Source organism: Molothrus aeneus, chromosome 3 (assembly GCF_037042795.1).
Source record: "Molothrus aeneus isolate 106 chromosome 3, BPBGC_Maene_1.0, whole genome shotgun sequence".
Lineage (NCBI taxonomy): Eukaryota > Metazoa > Chordata > Aves > Passeriformes > Icteridae > Molothrus > Molothrus aeneus.
This window is the reverse complement of record NC_089648.1, coordinates 30,564,190-30,585,094: the sequence shown is the minus strand read 5'-3', so window position 1 is coordinate 30,585,094 and position 20,905 is coordinate 30,564,190. Positions and strand designations below refer to the sequence as shown.

Sequence of the window (20,905 nt, the reverse complement as noted above, 5' to 3'; positions counted from 1 at the left end):
AGTCTGAATGGTTATATGCTGCAAAGAACACTTGTGAAATGACTTATGTTGCCATATCTAACCGATTTTCATCACAAAAGATAGATTACTTTTAATCCAATTTAAGTTTTTATGGCTTCATTATCCATTCCTTGATCATTTAGAGTATTCAAGGGCATCTTTATGTCGTCTAAATAAGTGTTTAAATTATGTAGCCTGCTAACTACATTTCTACAGGGGCCTAAAGAATGTATCAGATACCTTTCAGAGCTTTATTTTTATTTTTGAAATAGCCTCTGAAGCAAGGGGCTCATGTTGGCAGTTAATATGCTGAGAGGGGTAAAGTCTGGCAATAGGGTTGTAACCAGTCAGCAAGGATTAAATTACAGATTTTAACTCAGATTTGGGAAGGAATTGGTTTCCTCATAAAGAGGAGAAATTCTGGACCTGTCTGAAGATTTAAGTTCCCATTGCTTGTGGATTCTTCAAGAATTGAAGAGAGAAAAAAAAATTTATCTTTAAGGCTTATAGATATAGAAGTTGGAGTTCACATTAAAAATTTAGCAGTTATATCAGTACATAACTCTGTCCCTTGGTGGTCACTTTTTTTCTGTGTTAGAAGGAGTTCAAAGTAAATGGAAAAGGTAGCTTTGTTTTGAAGCAGGTGTCCTAATGCTGAAGTAAGTTAATCAACTTGAATTGTTTTTTCTGCCTCTATAGGTTCATGATAGCATTTTTTCTGTAAAGAAATATCTTTAGTTGAATTTAGGAGGCGATATTTGTGGTTGAATTTGGGAGGCACATGTTTTAATTGTGAGAAGACTGTGACAGAATTCATTCTGAAATTTGTATTCATTCAATAATTGCATTACTTTTCATAAAAAATTGAATTATTCTGGCTTCATTGACTGAGAGGCGGAGTTGAAGATTGTTTGTGTGTATGCATAGGGCCATGCTACCCCGTCCCATACACATTTTGTGTAGAAACATGCAGGGGCACAACTTGATTGCCTGTATATCTTCATATTTGGCATCTGATCACTATCCAGCAGATATCTTTGTGAGCATAAGGGTTTCATAAATTTCAAGGATTTCAGGAAAGGTTTGTGTAGACTAGTAAGATGTCTGAAAACTTTCTGATGGAAAAGTTTTTACATATAAAAAGAGCAATACCTCTGTAGCCAGACTGATTGCAATTGAATTGTTTCACAGAATTCTCTGTTGGGTCTCAGTGAGTTGTTTATGGACACTGGCCAGATTCTGGTGTGGCACTGGGCACTGACCAATCTGTGCATCTTCTGCTCCTTCCATGCTGCTGATGTTGCTCATGACAAGGTATGCGTCAACAGCTTTCTGGTCAAACAATGAAACTAGGGCTGTCTACTGATTTTCTTTGTCCTGTAAGCTATCTTGCATACTGCTGCCGTTTTTTCTGCCTGAAATTTTGTCTCTCTTGGTTACATAGAACCTGGTTGGCTTGTTTTTTTACCCTTCTATCTTCTTAATCAGCCTTTCAGTACCTTTTTCCACTTCATCTTGCTATTTTTCTTAGGGATTGAGCTGTGATCCTTTTATTTGCATCAGACAAGCTCATCTGTAAATACAAGTCAAATTCATCTTTGCCATGATGCCTTGCAAATGAATTTTTGTAGCTCTGGCTGAAGAAGAAGGGTCTGGAGTAGAGAGAGCTTCTTGTGGCTGTTCAGCTAGATGTCAACAGCTCAACATGGCTAAAACAGGCCTCCTGCAGACTCCCCTCCTGCTGCTTCCTTGTCACTCTAGAAAACAACCTAATCTTGCCAGGGTGTTCATAACACATGTCATTTATTACTTTGTTCTTTCTCTAAGTTCAGAAATGACACTGTCAGTGTTATTGATTAAATCTTACTTTTTAATGTAATTTCTTAAAGTAAGGTCATTGCTGTTTCAACAAACATTTGAATATTCCATCCAGCTCTTCTTCCCTATTAAACAGGCTTGCCAATTAGTCCAGCATCCTTTTCCTTGCATTCTTCAGGTCAGTCCTGCACTTTCATACCCATTCAGATTCAGTGAAAATCATTATTGTTTCAGATTCAATGAAAATCATTATTGTTTCCTTTTGCAAACAGAATAGAAAAAACCCACAAGCATCTCTTCTGAATTTATTTTCCCTTCTTGCACAGAACATTTCCTCACTTTTCTAGACCTTTATAAATTCTCAGTTGTCACAGAAGCATCACTCCATCCTCTTTCATTTTTCATTAAAATTTCAGGCTCAGTCTTATGCTCTCTTAGTACAATAATATGCTTTCTTCTTGAGAGCATTTCCAAGGTAGTCTCTATAGCCTTTTGATAATCCTTTCTTTAAAACCCCTTTATTGTGAGCCCCAAAACGCTTGGGTATTATTCTAAGTACTTGTTAAACTAGCTGGTAATCTGACTTGGTTCCTTTTGCCTCCCTCTTTGTCGCCTCTTACTGTGAGGTGTTATTTGATAACACCATGGAGTCAGAACTGCCTGTTTAGTTAACTTTTAGGTTTGTGGGTTTTTGTGGGTTTTTTTTTGTTTGTTTGTTTGCTTGTTTGCTTTGGTTTTGTTTTGTTTGGACTTCTTTAAAATTTTATTTTATCACACAAAACACAGAAGCATCCTGAGCTACCATTGGAAACATTTAGATGGTTATAATGTTAACTGAGAAATTAATCATAATTGTAGCATTGCAGGGAAATTTTCTGTGTGAAATTTGTTCTTGAGAGGAGTGGCAGTAGAAGTGCCAGTTGATCATTTCATCCCTTTGGAACTTGCCACCTTGTCTTCCCTAGGGAAAAAAGTGTTAAAAAACGAAAAGCCGACAAAGAGCAACCACATTGCAAACAAAAGATGCTCTTAGCTAATCTGAAGGGGCATTTGGCTGCCTCACAAAAACACTGTGTATTTTGGCAGTTAGGAGCTTTGGCTTAGGAAGATCCATGTTTGGAATAACAGGGTGTGTTGCAAGTCAAAATTCAGGTATCTTGGCTGAGATGTATGTGTAATCTGGCATGATGCCTTTCTGCACTGTGCCTAGCTATAGCAAATGCCAAAGTCCCTTGTGAACAATATATGAATCTCATTTTAGGGGAAAAAAAAGAGAAGGAGGGAAAAGGGAGGCAGGATTTATTTTAACATTTAGTGGATATAAAAAAACAAGTATCAAGAAGCAAAACATTTCCATGAAGCATTCACTGTGGAAATTCTGCAACTTCTTGTTGCAAACCTCTTTATCACTTGGATTGGCTGATTTCCAGAGCATCAAGGCTAGGAATTGAGGGACTGAAATATAATCAGTGGTGATACATTTTAACCACATAAAACATTCTCTGCTTCCAAAGCCTCCAGTGTCTCTAGTAAGCAGTGCAACAGCAACAGCTCCTTGCTGCTGAACTCCAGAGACGTGGAAAATACTGGATCAGGATGGTAAGAAGCTCTTTATTTTTTTCATCAGATCAAGGTTATTACCCTGTAAAAAATGTTTAAAAGATGATGAAATTAGTAAAGATCAGTATTTAAAAAAACCCAAAAAACAAACAGTATGTAAGATGCAAAGGAATTAGGATTTTTTTCTGCAAGAGAACAGCAATGCAAGTTGGTGACAAATATATCTGGCACTGAACATGTTGTGCAGCTTATATAAATTTTTTTAAAACTGGGAAAGATTGCTGACGAGTATTTGATATAAATTGTAAGTCTGTCAACTTGGTTTATTTCAGAAGGACAGCTTTATGGGCTTTTAAAATTATTTTGGATTAATAATATCTGACACAGACTTTTTACATAAAAATATAAATAAACCTTTACCAATCACTCATGCAGGCTGTATGTTTATATGGTTACTTTTGTAGGGGTTTGGGATTTTGTTTTTTAGAAAGAAGCAGATCGGCTCAGTACATGCCTTTGACTTTTAGGGAGCTATGAAGTTTTTATTTTTCTGGGTTTTCAATCCATGAAGATCTGGAAATTACATTGTTTCTTTAGTGCATTTATTTGGTGGGAAAAATAACCAGGGAAAAGTTTTTCGAATAATGATTTGATTATTTGTACCAATTTAAATATTCTGATCTAAGCATTAAAACAATAGAAGTAGAATATAAAGCATATAAATGTGGGATCTAAATATAGTGTAAATTGATACTAAAGATATTAATGGTTTAAAAATGCCTGAGAATAGAATAAAAATATGCATAATAGCATTTTTCTATGTATTAAAGAATTGGAGGGAGGAAATGTATCTTGGGAGTGTTTACTCCCAAGACTCATTGTCAAGACTGTTTTGTTGGGGTTTTTTGGGGGTTAGGGGTGGGTGTTGATTGAAATAAACATCAAGCCCAATCTCCTGTGTGGAAACTCAGCCGTTCATTTTAAGGGCATTCTAAGTCCAGGAATTTATTGATTAGGACATTACAGTACGTCAAAGTGAGAGGAAAACAAATTGCTAAATAAGTCTGAAGAGCACTGAAATACATTTACTTGACAGTCCAGCTTGATGTGTAAGGAATTATTCTCTTTGTGATTCAAATGGAAGAGGAGATTTTTAACAGAATAACTATGAGACTTTGAAAAGTGTACAGCAAACGTGAAACAACATTTGATTTATATTTTCTATCTTTGTTGTGTATTTATTCTTTCTCAGCAGTACAAAAATTAAAAAACCCTAAAACTGTCACTAATTTCTTTCTGATATTTTCCTTTTCTAAGTTGTTTCACTGAATAAAAGCCATTAAGCTAATCATGTTATCGTAGCCTATATGTTTCACATTAGACATTGCGCTTTGATGTGTTAAAAATTTATGATTTTGTTCCTCAGTATGCAGAATAGATTGCAAAATCAATAATTGAATGGCAACCAGGCAGTAAGGTTCTTGGAAAGATGTTTAGTGTGAATCTATGTGTGGTGGTTGTTGTTGTTATTATTAATATTTGTTGTTGTTATTAATATTATTATTGCTTTTTTTTGGACAAAAATCCCCTATATTGAGTAACCATGAAACAGTACTGTTGTACTGAAGAGACTTGAATATATTGTTGTTTCTTGTCAGAGAAGACTGTGCCCATAGTTACTACACAGTTACTGTGCCCATAGCTAATACACAGTGTTACATATATTTCCACTTTTGTGGTTCTCTAGTTCCTACATAAGTCAAATGCAGATTATGCTTCTGTACCAGCAAGTTAAAAACATTTCCTTCTAGAAAAATAACATTCATGTACTGCCACATACTTGCTGTTAATAAAGTTTTAGCCAAAGTAAACTTACATTGTGTCTTGCTTGACATGGATTAGTTCAGTAACTAAAGCAGTGAGTTCACAAGGGATCTATTTCTTTCAATTTGGATGGCCTGGGCAAGGATCTTGCATAAGTTACTGAAGGGAAAAAAAAAAAAACACACCACACACATCCCCCAAAGATGTACCCTTAATAGTAGTCAGCTAGTCAGCAATGTAATAAATTACATTAATAGTCCAGAGGGAACAGCCTCTCACTTAAAAGTTTTAGATGATATGATGTCTTGTAGAATGTAAATAGTAATTGGTCTTAAAGAAGCCCAAATTGCAAGCTGTCAAATGCATTAGATATCAGCTTTAATTATTTAAAGTGTTTTTTCTAGTAAGTCTAAAGAACAAAAGTAAAATTATAAATAATGTACTGGCTTTACCAGAAAAACTAAAAAGTTATAGACATGACTATCACAGTGCTAAATTCTAATAAAGTATAATTAGTGAAAGGGATATATTTGGTATGGCAAAGTTCATTTGCAGTGTCTTCCTTGTGCAGAATTTAAAAAAGCTTATTCAACAATTGGATGTATTGTACCTCTAGATAAATTTAGGCTAAACATTTTTTTTCATTTCAGTAACTAAACTGAAGTCTGATAATCTGCCTGAAAATGTAATCCTTATTTAAAGAGGTATGTTATAAATATGTAAGCTGTGGACTTTATATGTAATACAAAATATGTTTAAGGAAAGGAAATGTAGCTTTACATCTACTATGAACTTGATTCAAGATTTAATAATATTCTCAGGTTTTGTTCTTTTATGTTATTCCGCCAGTTTTCTGATAAAAAAGAAGTTTGTTCATTCAGAAGTACTCATGCTGACAGTGGTCAGAAGGAATCTGCTGCAGTATAGCTTTGTGCATGTGTTTGGTATTAAATTATGTGTCCCAACTAACTTTTGGCACAGTTTGGTTTAGGTTATAAAACTGCATTTTGGGCTGTTTATCATGCCAGTAAGTCTGGCACTCTTCTAGAGTGAAATACACTCTTGCATGCTCCATAAATACTGTTTGTGAAGGATGAAAATAAATCACATTGAAACTTCACTGAAATGTAATGTTGAAATATTTCCATATGTGTATATATATGTATTAGCATTTACTTGTAATGAAGTAAGTTTGTATTTTAAAATCTCAGCATCTATGTTTATGGAGCCTGAATACTTTCAGTGAATAAAATATGTCTCCAGGCAAGGTTTATGCAAAAGTAGTTCTTTAGGTGATGGAGTATTATATTTTTAAGCCATTTGCCCTTTGATTCTACAGTTAACCTACTATGCAGATCAGGTTTTGCTCACCGAAGTCCATCTTTTAAGCTGTGCCATTACACTGGTAGTATAACTTAAAATGAGTTGCTCTCAGGAAGTTATAAATTATTTGCTGTGTTTTACATAATGTATTGGCATGCCTGCTGCATCTGTGTTCAAGACAGGGTTTTATTCCCTCAGCCATGGGATATATGAAGAAACTATTGAAAACGGATGCTTTTAGCATTAGTCTATCCTTTTGGCTTTGATCCTGTCATGCCATCAGAAATGAAGTTGATGAAAATGAAGGCAGGGAAAAAGGTCAGTCTGGTCTCTAGGTGAAATAATTGTTGGGAGCAGCTTCCAGAGGAATACAGCTTTAGTGAGAAGGTGGCTGGATAATACATATTTTTCTGCATCTGCTAATGTTTGCATCATGGCATTTGCAGTGTTTTGAAATATCAAGACTAAATTGTGTTTCCCATATATCTTAGGACCCTTGTAGCAACATGGTATTTTGCCTCACATAATTGTTCTTGTACTTCATGACTATACTGAGAATACTGAAAACAATTAAAGTTGAGACTTACCTTGGACTTTTTCTAAAAGAAGTCTAGAGAAGATAAAAAAGTACGGACAACTTTATACTCACCTGATACTGTGCAGATGCAAGACAAGCAAGTTATGGAGCTGTGCCCTGAAGGATATGTTTCCAGTGCTTATATAAGGAATGAGCTCTAACCAGAGCTGAGGATGGGTAATATGTAGTGATGGCTAATATGTAGTGTTGGGAGACATGGTACAGTTTGGGTAGATTTCCTGGTTTGCTTCCCTACACAGAGTGCTGATGAGAAGCTGCCATTCCAAAAGGAATTCTCTAGACGTTGCACTAGAGGTTTTAGTCTACTGTAAATCTGTTGTTATGAATATTTCATTTAGATGTTTTTCAGTGTTGTGGTGTGACCTGGGGATACACAGCCCATAGGCAGCCCTATTGTATCTTTGATAATGAAGTTTCAGCTTGGAGGTGAGAGCTGTCTACTCTCCGGCCCTCTGTTGGGGCACCACTTGATTCTTCTCACCAGTATACACCTTGCATATCTGACTAGAGGTTTTGGATTCAGAAAGATTTTTGGAGTCTCTGGTGTTGATCCTTATTCAGTCAAAGATGGTAGGTAACTCTGGTGATGAAACCCTAAACACTTCTGACTCCATTACCATAATAGGTAATAGCCTATTTTTTTTTAATAGCCATGGCTTGAGCTTCATAGTGCTAACCTTTTGAATAGCTCAGAGAATTTTAGATCTTGTGTTGCAGCCTTTTTTCCCCTTACGTGATGTGGCTTTCATGACAGGATTTTTGTGATAACTTTCCCTGTCATAGGACAGGATGTGGTGCATGTGTGTCAGGCTACCAGACTAGAGGCTCTAGAGGCTGCTGACATGTTCTTCCTGTTAACTGGATATACACATGCCTGGTAAGAGGGAGAACTCTGTCTTAGCCATATAATGGGGATTTATTTGGTCAGGTGATGACTGAGACTACATAGTCATTTGGAAGAAATGTCAAGAAAGAGGATCTTATAAGACTACACCTCTGATTTAGCTTCTTTTCCTGTAAATACCTACTTTTAGCACTTTTTGTTGTGGTTCTTTCTTTTCAGAAAGAAAAAAATCTGTGGTAGAGATTTTACCAGCAGTAATTCTGGAGATTAAGTTTTGAAAAAATATATACTTGATTTGGGACAAACATGCTGTCTGGGCCATTTGGTCTTGACTAACTAAAGAGCTACTGCAGACGTCTATATCATTCACATAAAATGATCTTTCAGCAACTCAAACTGGCCTACAAAATTTATGTCAGAAAAAGAAATGTTCCTCATGTATTTTTTTGTTTTCATTGAAGAAATAGAAGGGACTAATTTTAGAGAGTGCTTGATAACTTAAGGTCTTTTAAGTCAAACAAACTTTTAGATTATCTTCTGACTAAACTTGTTGTATGCACTAATGTTAATTTTCTTATTTTTCTCTTTGAAGGACTGTTGAAAGTGTTAGGCATGTTTAAAAATATATTTTTTGTCCTACTCCTCATTCCACTATTACAGAGGATCAATCACAAAATCAGCACTTGCATCTAATAATTCCTCTGCTGTGGCACAGGTAGAAGAAAAATGGTTTCCTTATACAGGCAAAGCATGAAAAAGTGAGTTCTGTGTGAAGGATGAATACAACACACCTAGGGATGTTTTAGGCAGAATATATTAAGGTGTCTACTGGCATTTGTTTGCTGGAGAGATTGTCATGAAATGTTGCTTGTAGCTGGCTGTTACCTCTTTGTGCACTGGGGCTGCTCATGGACTGCATTTCCTCTGCCCATCAGGGCTGCTGTGGTCCTGTAGTAGCAAGTGGAGTTCCCTCGTCTCCAGCCGTGCCATGTGTATGCCTTTTGTTTTCAAGGTCATTCATGCATTCATCATCCAAAGGCAACTGCGTAGTTTGGTCTTCTAGGAAGTTGAAGAAGAGCTTGAAAGACTGAGTCCCAAAAAAGTTTTCTGTCTTAGTGATCCTGGTGGATTTGACAGTTTGAGATTGACAGGTAGTTGCCATGTTGCTAGGTTCTGAGAAAGGAGGCAGTCATAAGTTTAAGTGTGTTAAAACAACTAAAAACTACTAGGAAGCTGTTATTGTGGGTACAGTTTTGTAGGGATTGAGAACAATGCTGTAGGATGGCAGCAGTTTAATCCTTTGGTGCTTACAATTAACAGCATTTGTTGTGTGCCATAGAACAAATATGTTGCTTGTTCTTTCCTTTTGAAGAAAAGAAAAACCCAACACCTCCACAAGTTTAATATTTGTAACATTCACCAAATGTGTATTTAGGTATTTTACTTCAGATAGGGAGTAGTTCCATAGCCTAACAAGACACATTCATTTGGAGTGAGTAGCTTGGAAAAACATAGATTTAAGAGTGTACCAGCATAAACATGAATCCTTCTACTGCATCATTTTCAGAACTCCTTGAAGTCATGGCAAATGCAAGCCAACTGAACAAAACAGTTTTGGTGTAGTGCATCATAACACAGAACATGCAATTTATAAACTGTTATAGAAAGAATTTTATTATACAATATTTTAAAATTTTATATGACTTTGTGAAACATTAGTTTTTGTAGCAGATTTTGGGTTGTCAGCATATCACAAGTCCCCAAAATGCTTCACCTCTTTTATAAATTTACTAATGGAGTTGCCTTCACTGTTGATTAGAGCCTCTTTTTAGTAAAAAGAAATGTAAAAATATTTGTGGGAGGATCTAGAAGGTGAAAAAAGGCTAAAATACTTTAAATTCAGATTCATGTAGAGTGAAACTTAATAGTTTTACCGGTTGTTTCAGCCTCATAGATTTTCTAGTCCAGGTTCATTGAAGTCATGCATTTGCTGTGGATCATTTTAATGCTGCAGTGAAATATTCTCTCTGATCTGTGTCAGTGGGGGTAGGGAAGCACATAAAATATATGCTTCCAGTCAGTGATGAGAGAGTAGGAGGATTTTTCATGAACAATATAATTAAATTCATGCATGTAAAAGATACCTGCAAGATGCTGCTTGAGAAAGTACTTTATATCAATAGATAATTATAGGGAAAAAATTACTTTCCTGGAATGATAGTACATAATACTAATTTATCAGTGGCATAAAGGTTTTCTAAGCAGTTTGTTTCCCATATGTAACACAGCATTTTTTTTTCTAATAATCTTTGTCTTCAAAAGAATTTTTGATCAAAATTTTTGTTGAACATATTACATTGGAATTTTAATACAGCCCTAATATAGACCACTGTTGTAAACATTTATTTAGTAGCTTAAAAGATATTTGCTCTTCCAGAAGTATGAGAACCATGGAAATTCTCCAAAGTTTAGGTTTTCCTGTCTGTTTAATACAGTTTTAATTACGTGCATGGTTGCCACTGATGTGGATCATACCCATGTTTGTTTAAAGGTATCCAGAAAAGGTGATGATATTAATTCACCTGCTGCTAAATACTCTCCTACTTACAAAGTAACTCAGCAGTGACTCAGACATAAGAAATGAAAACAGAGTCAGTTGCTTAGGTCAAGTGATTACTGCTAGGTATGGTGTGTTGAGAGTTTTCTGGGATTAATCTCATCCTAAGCCAACAAAAAAATTAGTGTTCAGTTCCCCTTCCTCCTCCCCACTACTTCTTCATTTTCTGTAGGAAAAAAAAGGCTTCAGTGGATTTTGTTTTTGCTGTCTCCAAACAAAGCTGTAGGCACTGTGTGTGGTAACATTTTTTGTAAGAATGGACAGCTTAGATACACCTGGAAATTCTTGGTCCAAAATACATGTTGTGGGCTGTCCTCTTAGTGTTGCCCAAGAAATCCTTGTTGTGAGGAGCTGGAGTCTCCTGGGGGTGCTCTGTGATGCATTGACCCTCAGTTAGGAGCTCTGACAGGATATCAAGGGCCAAGGCTGCCACTCTCTGCCCTGACCCTGCCTGGACCCGTGGCTGGGGCATCTTCACTAAGAGTTCACTGTGGAACATTTTGGTTCTAGGCCTGATTGAAGAAGTCCTGTGGAGAGTATATGGTGAAAAGTAATTGGCACAGCAGTTAACCTTTGGGGAATGTTCCCTGAGAGATGTTACATTGAGTCAGCATTAATTTCAAGGAGGAATCCTGACCAAAACCATGAAACTGATTGTTTTCAGGTATTAAGAGGTTTCAAAAGCTAAACCTATGTAACCATCTCACCTTAAAAAAAGTCAGTGCTGTTGGTTTTAATGGTCAAAGTGAGACCCACAGATGAATATGGCAAACTTGCAGAATCTCTTCTATTTTCAGTAGTGACATGTATATTTTCTCCTGAGTCTCTGATCTCAGACTATTTTGTGTAAATGCAAATGTATTTTTTTGAAATCAAAAGCACAATTTCTGAATGGACAGTGTAGTCTAAGAAAATAGCTATAGCAGAAGACCATGCTTAGCTTAAGATTTTTACTATCTTTAGGGCCTGGCACTCACTAGGCTGCAGAGAGAAGCATATTATTTTTTGTTATAAACAGCCTTCTATGTTAAATTCTAAAATAGTTGTTTCCCGGAGGAGGTTTGGAATAGAAACTGATGTACCTGATAGTTAATTAAAATTCAGTGTTGTTTGTTCTTGCTTAAATTAGAGAAAAAAACCCCAAACCTTGCAGGAAACACCACAGAGAATAACATTCTGAACATTTCAATTTATTTTTAAAGATGAGAATTCCCATGGCTTAATTCTTTAAAGAGTTGGAACGTAATTCAAATGCTGCTTTGCCACCTGTCACTTTCTTTTTTTTTCATTTATAGCATGTGTATTTTCTTTCATAGAGAAATAAAGAGAATGAACACCTCATTTCCCTTTTTACACAGTTTTTTTTCTGAATCCTAGTTACTGAACTACATGCACACATCACTTCTATTATAACACTGTAAACCACTTGCACAAATGCATACCTAGCAAGAGACCAATTGTTTTATTAAGTTACACCAGAATCTGGCTGGTATTGTTGTACAAACCAGAGAAAACCATGTGTAACTTGCTTTGTTTGTAACGCAAAGTTACTGATTAGCCAGCTAATATTTTCTTTCCCATGCTCACAGCCTCCCACACACAGAAAGATGCGAAAAACTAGTATAAAAATAAGGTTTTAAGCTACGACAATGAGATCTCCAGATGTCTGATTCCTTGGTTTAGAAAACTGCACAAGAGCTTATCTATTCCTGAAATAAAAATGATTTGGATAGTCCAAACTGTCTTTCACAATCTCCCATCTGCTAGGGTGTGCATTTCATTTTCATGTAAATAAAATTTCTAAGTATTTCTTCAAATCCTTGCTGCACAGTTCATTACAGAGATCTCACGCTTGCTAACACTTACTGCCAGAAGGCAAAAGGACTGATAAAGTATGTGGGGCACTCATAGGAGGCTTACAAGGCAGGAGCTCCCCTCTCCTGAGGGAGAGGGGAATATTTCAGTGGATTTATGTACAGCATTAACCACTTAATTAACCTGTATTATTTCCCTGTTGTCCCCTTCAAGAAATGCAGATACCTAATGAGGGGGATGGTAAAGGAAATTCTCCAAGCTTCATTTTTGGATTTCTACCATGCTAAATCAGATAATTGGATTTTAAGCTGTCCTTTCATGTCATGTACTCTCTCACAGTGGACTGGATTCATATACCTGTGTTTAGGTAGGCAGGCCTCTAGTCTTAAAGCTTAAGTTGAGAGTCTTAGATTGTTCCAATTTTTGAAAGGTCCCTTTAGCTTCAGTCTGACAGTTTATGGGTGCTGGCATGTTGGGAAATTGAGCCCTATTTTTACTTTATACTAAAGTCATAACTGGAGAAGAGGAAGAATCATACTGACTTATTTTTCCAAAACTGGACTGACTTGCTTACTTTGCTAGAGGTGCAGTTAATCAAAACAGCTGCAGCTCAGAACACCTGGAAGTTGTGCAACTCTTAAATGTCTAAATGTAGATTTTAAGAATCTAATTTTAAGTAGGCAGATTTGATCAGTTTGCCCCATGGTTACCCAGGAAACCACTTAATTACTATGCCTTTGCTTCAGCCCTCTGCATGTAGCTTTTAACAGCATTTTGTTATAATTTTTCTTTTCTTTTGTCTTAAGCTAGTGTTTGTAGAAAGGGCTGGCTTGACAGCTCTGGCAAATGAAATAGTCTGCCTTCCCACGGAATATGTGCTCCCTAGACAGTGGCAGTCCAAACTTCCACATGCTGTTTTTTCAGTGTGCTACAACTTTTCTTGGGGGAGTGGAGACAGGAGGGAGGAAAGAGGATCCTTTTACATTGAGGTCTTTGCCACCAAAACGTGCAAGTGTCATCAGGAAAAATGGCCTGTATTTTCCTTCTAGCATGGAAAACAGGCAGCTAAAAAAATGGATGAGCTCAAGCTTTGGAAAACCCATATGTATTCTGTAAACTATCGTCAAGATCACAAATTCAATTCTGCTGTGTTGCAGTTAGCGCTGATGACCGATGATCTCATGAGCTGAACAGGGTTTTCCTTGCTCAGTGCCTAAACAAAAGGATTTTTAAAGAGTTTTGAGTTCTGCTAAGCCTTCAAGAAAAACTCCTGGAATGATATTTGCATGGAAGTGGGAAATAGGTAATTTAAAATCGCAAGACTGGGTCTTCTTGTGTTTCCCTTTAAGAATGCTAGTCTTAGCACATACAGTTCATTACTTCAGTTTGTCTTGGTGATGACTTTTTTTGAGATACATGTATTAGATGACTTGTGATAGCTGTGAATCACCTAGGTTCCTGGAAAAAAATCACCCAAGACAGTCAGTCTTTTCAGCGCAGGACTGTGTATTTGATTTCCAAGTGGTTTACAGGCCTCCTGTAAACCACTTAGCTAGTGTAACCTCATTTAGCTAGTAGCCTCAAAATCGTGGAAGATCACCGACAGAATCCTACAGGCGCTCTTGAGTGAGCACCTGTGAATTCACAAATGTTTCAACAAAAATAGCAAGGCATAACGAATTTAACATATCCATGACATCCTTTAATTTCAGAAATCTTTGCTCTACTATGACTGAAAATGGAAATACAGAAGGACCATTTATATAATCCAAAATAAAGCTCCTGGGTTAAATAGCTATAATGCTTCATAATCACTGTTGTTCTCTGTAGTTACACAAGAGGTTATCCAGGAATTTGTCACCTCTACTCAAAGCAACTGAAATGATCCAGTCCAGGCTCATGTTGCTGCCATCCCCCAAGCCATGCAACCCCATCCTTTTCCTCCAGCCAATGCCATCACTTGTAAGGAACCAATTCCAGGAGCTGCTTGCTTGAAAGCTAAATGTGAGGTTTGGACTTCTGGGGTGAAAGACATTGTCTGTTGTGAGGAAGAGTTTTGCAGACTTTGATTTGGCAAGGAATCTGTGATTGGGCTTGTAAAGGCAAGAGTATTGCTAAGGAGAAATGAAAATGGCAGTATGTTAAGACTGTGAAAGCACAAAAGAAAACACTGGAATTTACTCTCTGGTCATGTAAGTCACTTGGGGTACTTTTGTCCTCTGAATGCTGTTTTGACTTACAGAATCATTTCTCATAACTTCTAGTGTCAGACTGTGCTAGCAGTCTGAGAAACAGATGGAAATTCTACTGGTTTTCCTTCTGCAGACTGTAAAACAAAGCTGCTTAAATTACTGGTGCTCTAAACTAATGAACCCTTTCAGCATCTAAGTCCAAGATTCATTGCTGCTTTTAATGTTACTCTAAGAAATTAATGGTTCATTTATATAACTCTAACTGTGCTGTCAGCATTGGTCTTGTACATGCTGCTCTCCTTTAAATGAAGAGAAGTAGGGACAGTGCATAGGAGAAAATGGAACACATCTCACTCATCATCTGCATTAGAATATATAATTCCTACCTGAAGAATCAATATTTTAGAAGGCAAAGAGCACTATGCTTTGCTGTCTTGATGCCTATGTATCGTTCTTAAGTTTTAGAAACCAGTAATCCAGAAAAGAACTATAGAGTGAATTTGCATTTGAAGGTATAAAGAATATGGTTCTGTTGTGGACACATTAGAATGTATTTATAAATAGAATTGAGATCCTGCTTCATAACACTAAAATTTTTCATTTTTGAAACCTAGTAAACCTTTTTTTGTGTGTGCACCTGATTTTTAAATTTAGATTTGTTACTTTTCCTGTTTAAATAGCTTCATTTTTTACATAGTTGGTTCTCTGATTCTAAAATTGGGCCAAGTAAACTCTGAATTATTCACAGAAGTGATGTAGATTGTGTATTTTTACTGCTGACTGGTTTGCCTACTCTAAATACTCCTCATACCTGAACAAGGAAGAAAGAGACTAGATTTAGAGGATGGGAGTGCTGAAAAATGCAGAATAGTCTAGAATATCTTCTTTGCTTTGTTGAGATTGGCTTTAAGAAATAGCCAGAAATTGCCCATCTGCAATGGATTTTCTGTATTTATTTCTCCTGTGTGTTGGTCGACCATCAACAGACACATTTTACAGAGCCATAAGATGGTGATGACAGTTTTCTTCCCTAGGCAGTTTATTAGTTGGTAATTCTGTTTAGTAGGAACTTGGATCAATTACAGCCTTGTCAAGTTTCCAGTGGGACTAGCAGATCTTTTTCATTCACTTTAATGATACTGACATAGTGATTTTTGTGCCAGTTCCATTAATTTCAGTAAAACTTGCTTTGCTCACTGACATTGTGAGTGTATGTTTTGTCCTATTTGCTGAGACATTTACAAGCCTTTCCTAATTATACCAACTTAAGGAGCTTGAAACCTATCCTTTTAACTTTTCTTTCCCAGTAGAGATGAGTATCTCTTCCTTTTGTTGTAATCAGAATCTATTCAAAATGAGCAAAAACTGAGTTTGTAAAATGTGTATTATAGGCAAAATCGAGATAATTGAGACTTCTCAGGTGGCTGTGGGGTGCTGCCAAGATTAATTTATCTTCTGTTATTATTTGGGAAAGAAGAGCAGGCCATATAGCCAAAGTACACAGTACCTTTGTGCATGCAGTTATTGAGACTCATGTGCATTGCTGCTTGTGTTTATATGAAAGGTTTATAAATGAAATCACATAAATCCATAGACATAAGAGCTGTTCTTATGGTGGACAAGCACTACTTTTTCTCAATAAACTTAATTCTTAAAGTAGAAAGCAATGAGAAAATCAGTCTGCTGTCCTCATGAATCTAATGTATTTGCTATCTGGAAGCTGAGTTTCGGCACAGAACACGTGGAAGTGTGTGGCACTGGGGAGCTCCAAGGTCTTGTACAATAATAAAGAAAAAGTGTCCTCCTCTGAAGGCTAGGACTAATACATTAGTAGCTGGATTTAGATTGATACCATTTCTTCTTTGATATATACTATCAGATGTTGTTTGCATTACATCAGACAGTGTTAACTCTAGCTTTATTTTGTAACATTTGAACCAGTTTGTTATATTCATGTTGGTTCTGTTTGTATGTCGTAATTGCTGTTCTTTTTATTGAAGCCATAAACTTTAATGAACCCATACAACACTTGGCATAAATTAAATATAAATGGTCTTAAATTTTGACGGATTTATGTAAAGGAATTTCTCTGTCTTCCTTCTCTTCCTATGTCACGAATAAAATTTACTGATCAGCACTAAGTTTTAATTTTTTATGCAACTATCACATCTCCTTTGTAATGGTGACTGGATAAAGCTGACAAGTTAATGTTCACTTTACAATGATGTGCAGGAAGAAAGTCATCTTGAAAATGTTCTTTAGAATAGATATGCTGGAGGCTAGGAGAAGATGTTTCCATAAAAGCCTCCTGGACAGTGAGACTTCAGGCTCACAAAAAGCTTAGCACACTGATACCTAATGAGCACTGAAATAGTGAGAAATGCAAGAGAGTTCAATTAAACATTTCTTGCCATTTATTGCAATCTCAGGGCATAGAAAGAGTGTGACTTCATTGATGTGCTTAGGACAAATGATTACAGAATTAGATTGTATGGTCATTCTTCACTTAAAACATTAGGGCAGCGTACATGTCATCACTCAGCAGTGAGATTTCTGGGTCCCTAAAGCAGGAGCAGCTGAAACCTCACTGTCACCCATGACAGTGTGCAGAGCAGTAACCTCTCCCTTGTGCCTGCAACAGGGTGTCCTCTGGTGCAGATTTTGAGGGACCAATGACTGCATTGCCTTGCAGTAGGAGATGTAGGCTGCTTTGTGCAGTGGGCCCCAGTGGCCAGGGTGCCACATGTGCCAGGGGCACCCCTGGGAAGCAGAGTCCAGCAGGAATGGGGCTCTTACTGGTGAGGGTCTGTCAGGGCAGGGCCTGATGACCAGACCCCATCCCACCAGCCCAGCCAGGGAGGAGGGCACCTGGGGGCAGTCCTGGTGCTCCCATTATGCTGAAGGTGGCCCTGGCCCAGCAGTGCCCAGGGCAGGGCAGGGCAGGGCTGTGGGGAGCTGCAGCCCAGCCCTTCTGGGGCAGGGACCAGCATCTCTGATAGGTGAGATGGGCTCCTGGAACGTGGGCTGGTGGGAGGAGCTGTGGAGTCTGGCTGGGACCTGTAATGTTCTGTTACGTTCCTTGAAGGTCTTGAATGCAAATTTTAGAAAATTGTATTGTATTGTATTTTTTGCCATAAGTGACTGTGTTAGTAATGTTGAGCAGGCAGTGTGTCTTCCAACAATACTGCCCTGAAATACAGTCTCGGAGTGTTTAGCCAGAGTTGTTCTACAGGAAAGAAGTACCAAGGACCTCAAGAGTAGCTGTATTGCTCAGGCTAAACATGTGGCCTGCCTTGTCTCTTATCTTTGACAGGACCCTGGCAAATTCCAGTTCCTGGAGTTGGCATTCCTCTTTACTAGCTCCCAGGGCTTTATTCCATGAAGAAAACCCAAAGATACTTGCTTTCAAATCTATGTAAGCTTCTATCACCTATGTGTCTCATGGCATCGGGTTATACAGCTTAACAATGCCTTGGGTACCCTTTTCTGTTTGTTCATTCAAGGTTGCCAACAAAATTAATTTAATGCCCTCTAATGTGTTTATTGGAAGAGACAGTGAATAACTGTTTCACAGTCATCTTTTCCATGCTGCTTATGAATTCATAGTTCTGTCACATTCCTCTATTAGTCGTGTCTTTTTCCAAGCTGAAGATTACCAGTTTATTTAATCTTTCTTTATCTAGAAACATTCTATGCCTTGATTGTCCTTTTTACCTATTTCTATACCTCTTCCAGTTGTTCTGTGATTTTTGAAATGAGTGAACAAGAACTTAGTGACTTTCAGGGTTTGGGTCCACAAATGTAAAAAAATTCACAATGTGAAGAAATTTTCTTTGGTGTTCTGCTCTTTTTCTAGTAAATTCAGCTTGCCTTTTTTACCTCCAGACACTAAGTTGATGTTTCCATAAGTTTACATGCTAAATCTGTCATCTTGCTCATAGATGGTTATAGTTTAAAAATAATTTTGAGGCAAATAAATTCAGAAATGTTGTGTGCATTTTTCTGCACTATAAGTAGCATAGAGCGTTGCGATATTGGACTGGTATTTTGGAATTAGGTGTCACTGCTGCATAGGTTTTTATGTGTTATTATAAATGGAATAAGAGCCATAAGAGCTGTGATCATGGACTGGGACATGCTGAAACTATTGGAAGTTTCCAGGTGTTTATTGAAAATGACAATCTAAAATGGTAGATGGAAATTGCTTATGCTACTCCTCCTGTTTTGACACTGTCCTGTATTCTTAGGGGACTTTGATGTTGTTTTCTGACACTTCTGACAGCAGTCAAAAAATTTTTGTAGAACATACTGAAGCCTTCCAGGCTATTTGAGTGAAGGTGTTGAGGCATGCTACAAAGCCTCAATGTATCTTTATTCTCCTGTGCAAAGATGTCTTTTCAGAGATGAGACAGGGAACTTGCTGGAATTGAGGGAAAATCAGTGAGTGGTAGCAAAAAGATAATAACATTGCAGAAGAAATAGCAAAATATACTGTGATTGTTAAATGAAAAGATTGGAATTTATTCCTTGGGTGTGCCAGACATTTATGAAGGGATATTTTCTGAAGATATATTTATAGAGGTATAGCAGACGCAGATAAACAGGGGAAAATAGATAAAAGAAATTTGACCATAGCTTCTTTATGGAAGAATTCTTTGAATATCAGATGCACCACAACAGGATTTTTTTCCTTCATTATGCTCTATGCTCCAACATCAAGGCCATGGAGAGTGAGCACAGTTGCAGTAGGTCCTGTGATAGTGCTGAAGCCCTCATCTTGGGCATCCTTGGGGATACAAGCATGTGGCTTTAGATCTTTTGCTAGATTTGCCTGAAAGTCAATGTATCATTTTCAGGGAAATTCAGCAAAAATACCACTAATATTTTTGTAGTGTTCACCTTTTTACTTTTCTAAAACTAGTTCTTTAAATTACTTGTCTTATCACTGTAGTTAGTGAGCTCCAAATTTGTCTTCCTTTTCTTTTCTCCTCAATCCCATAGACCTGTCTCATTCTAATCCACAGAACATTGTTCTGTCAGAGAGGCTGAAAAGGATGGTTTGGGACCTTTAATTTTACATATGGGAACCACATTCTTGATTTTTCTGGCTCTGTGTGTACCTTGGAGAAACAAATAATAAAGATTTTTCAATTTTTTTTTCTTAGCAGCATTGGCTGTTACAGCCCACTACCTCCCATCTCAGTTTTAATCACCTTGTACAATAAACCAAGATTACTGTTTAGAAAGATGACCTCAAATGATTTCATTATCTAAACTTCCTTTGGAATGCCATCATCCTAGTGAACATTAATTCACTTTGATGAGTTTTTGGTGTTGCCCCAAAGACATTCCAGCTCTTTGAATAATGATGGGGCAGGGCTGTTCTCTTCCCCTGTCTTACTACAGCAGAGTGGCTTGGTTTGTCTACACATTAGGTGTCCTCCTTGAAGTAGCCCTGTGAGTTTTATGACAGCTCAGCATAGAGGCTGGAGAGGAGACAGGGCTTGTTTTTCAGAAAGGGTGCCATCCAAATCATTAGTTATATTTTTAAACAACTGTTGGACCACATGCTGTGTTCAGTCCTGTGATGAACTGAAGTAAAGTAAGATGACGGCATATTTTTTTCAAACTGTTTCTTGGTTTTGTATTTTTTTGTTATTTTGTTAAAGTTTTTTTTTAACCTTCAGACAGTTTCTTTTCTCTCTAAAATGTGTAGATCTTCATTTCAGTCAAGAAGGTTACCCTGGTGCTTTCTTTCAGCTTGTGATTCTTCAGAGTCTAACAGAGAACAGAGTACTGGAAAATTCTTGCATCAAGCCAAAAAACTTGAGATGCTTTTAGTCAAGTAATCATTTACAATCTCTGAGCCCATTCTTACGTAGCAAAGAGATAAATTGCCAATCTTGCCATCTACAAAGCAATTTGCACAGCTACAAAACATCAGAAATGGAATATATTAATTTCTGCAGATACAGCAAATAGATGCAATGTCCTTGGAGGGATCTCTGGATAAGCATGAGCATATTTATTGAATTTATAAATTGCTAGGTAATTTCCTTTAGTTTGAATTATTGTGGCTTTGAGGGAAACTAATTATTTTTTCCCCTCATGTTTAGTAAAATAGTTTATATGCTTCTCAGGCAGAACTTCTAAGCTTTATAATAACCTTTTGCAAACCACTTACGTTTATTATTAATATGTAGTTGAGATAGTATGTGCATGAGACAGCAAGCTTAGTTAACTTCCAGTTTACCCATTGTTTTTTTTTTAATGTAAGAATTGAGCTGAAAGCTGTGTAAGAACCAGATAGATCA

General features: G+C 37.0%; 1 protein-coding gene across 3 annotated transcripts in view; it reads left to right on the top strand.

Moving 5' to 3' along the window:
- The window catches only part of PLD5 (phospholipase D family member 5), a 167,220-nt gene that overhangs the window by 30,778 nt on the left and 115,537 nt on the right, over positions 1-20,905 (top strand). Inside the window, exons 1-2 of one of the 3 annotated variants that reach the window (XM_066546589.1) lie at positions 3,366-3,417; positions 5,853-5,906. The exons of 1 other annotated variant lie outside the window; for it this stretch is intronic. Coding sequence is in view for 1 of the 2 variants with exons in the window: in XM_066546588.1 (XP_066402685.1) it covers positions 3,415-3,417 (3 nt within the window). In the remaining variant the exon portion in view is untranslated. Of the gene's footprint in view, positions 1-3,365; positions 3,418-5,852; positions 5,907-20,905 lie in introns of those variants that run through there. One more of the 3 variants, XM_066546588.1, reaches the window with a different exon arrangement.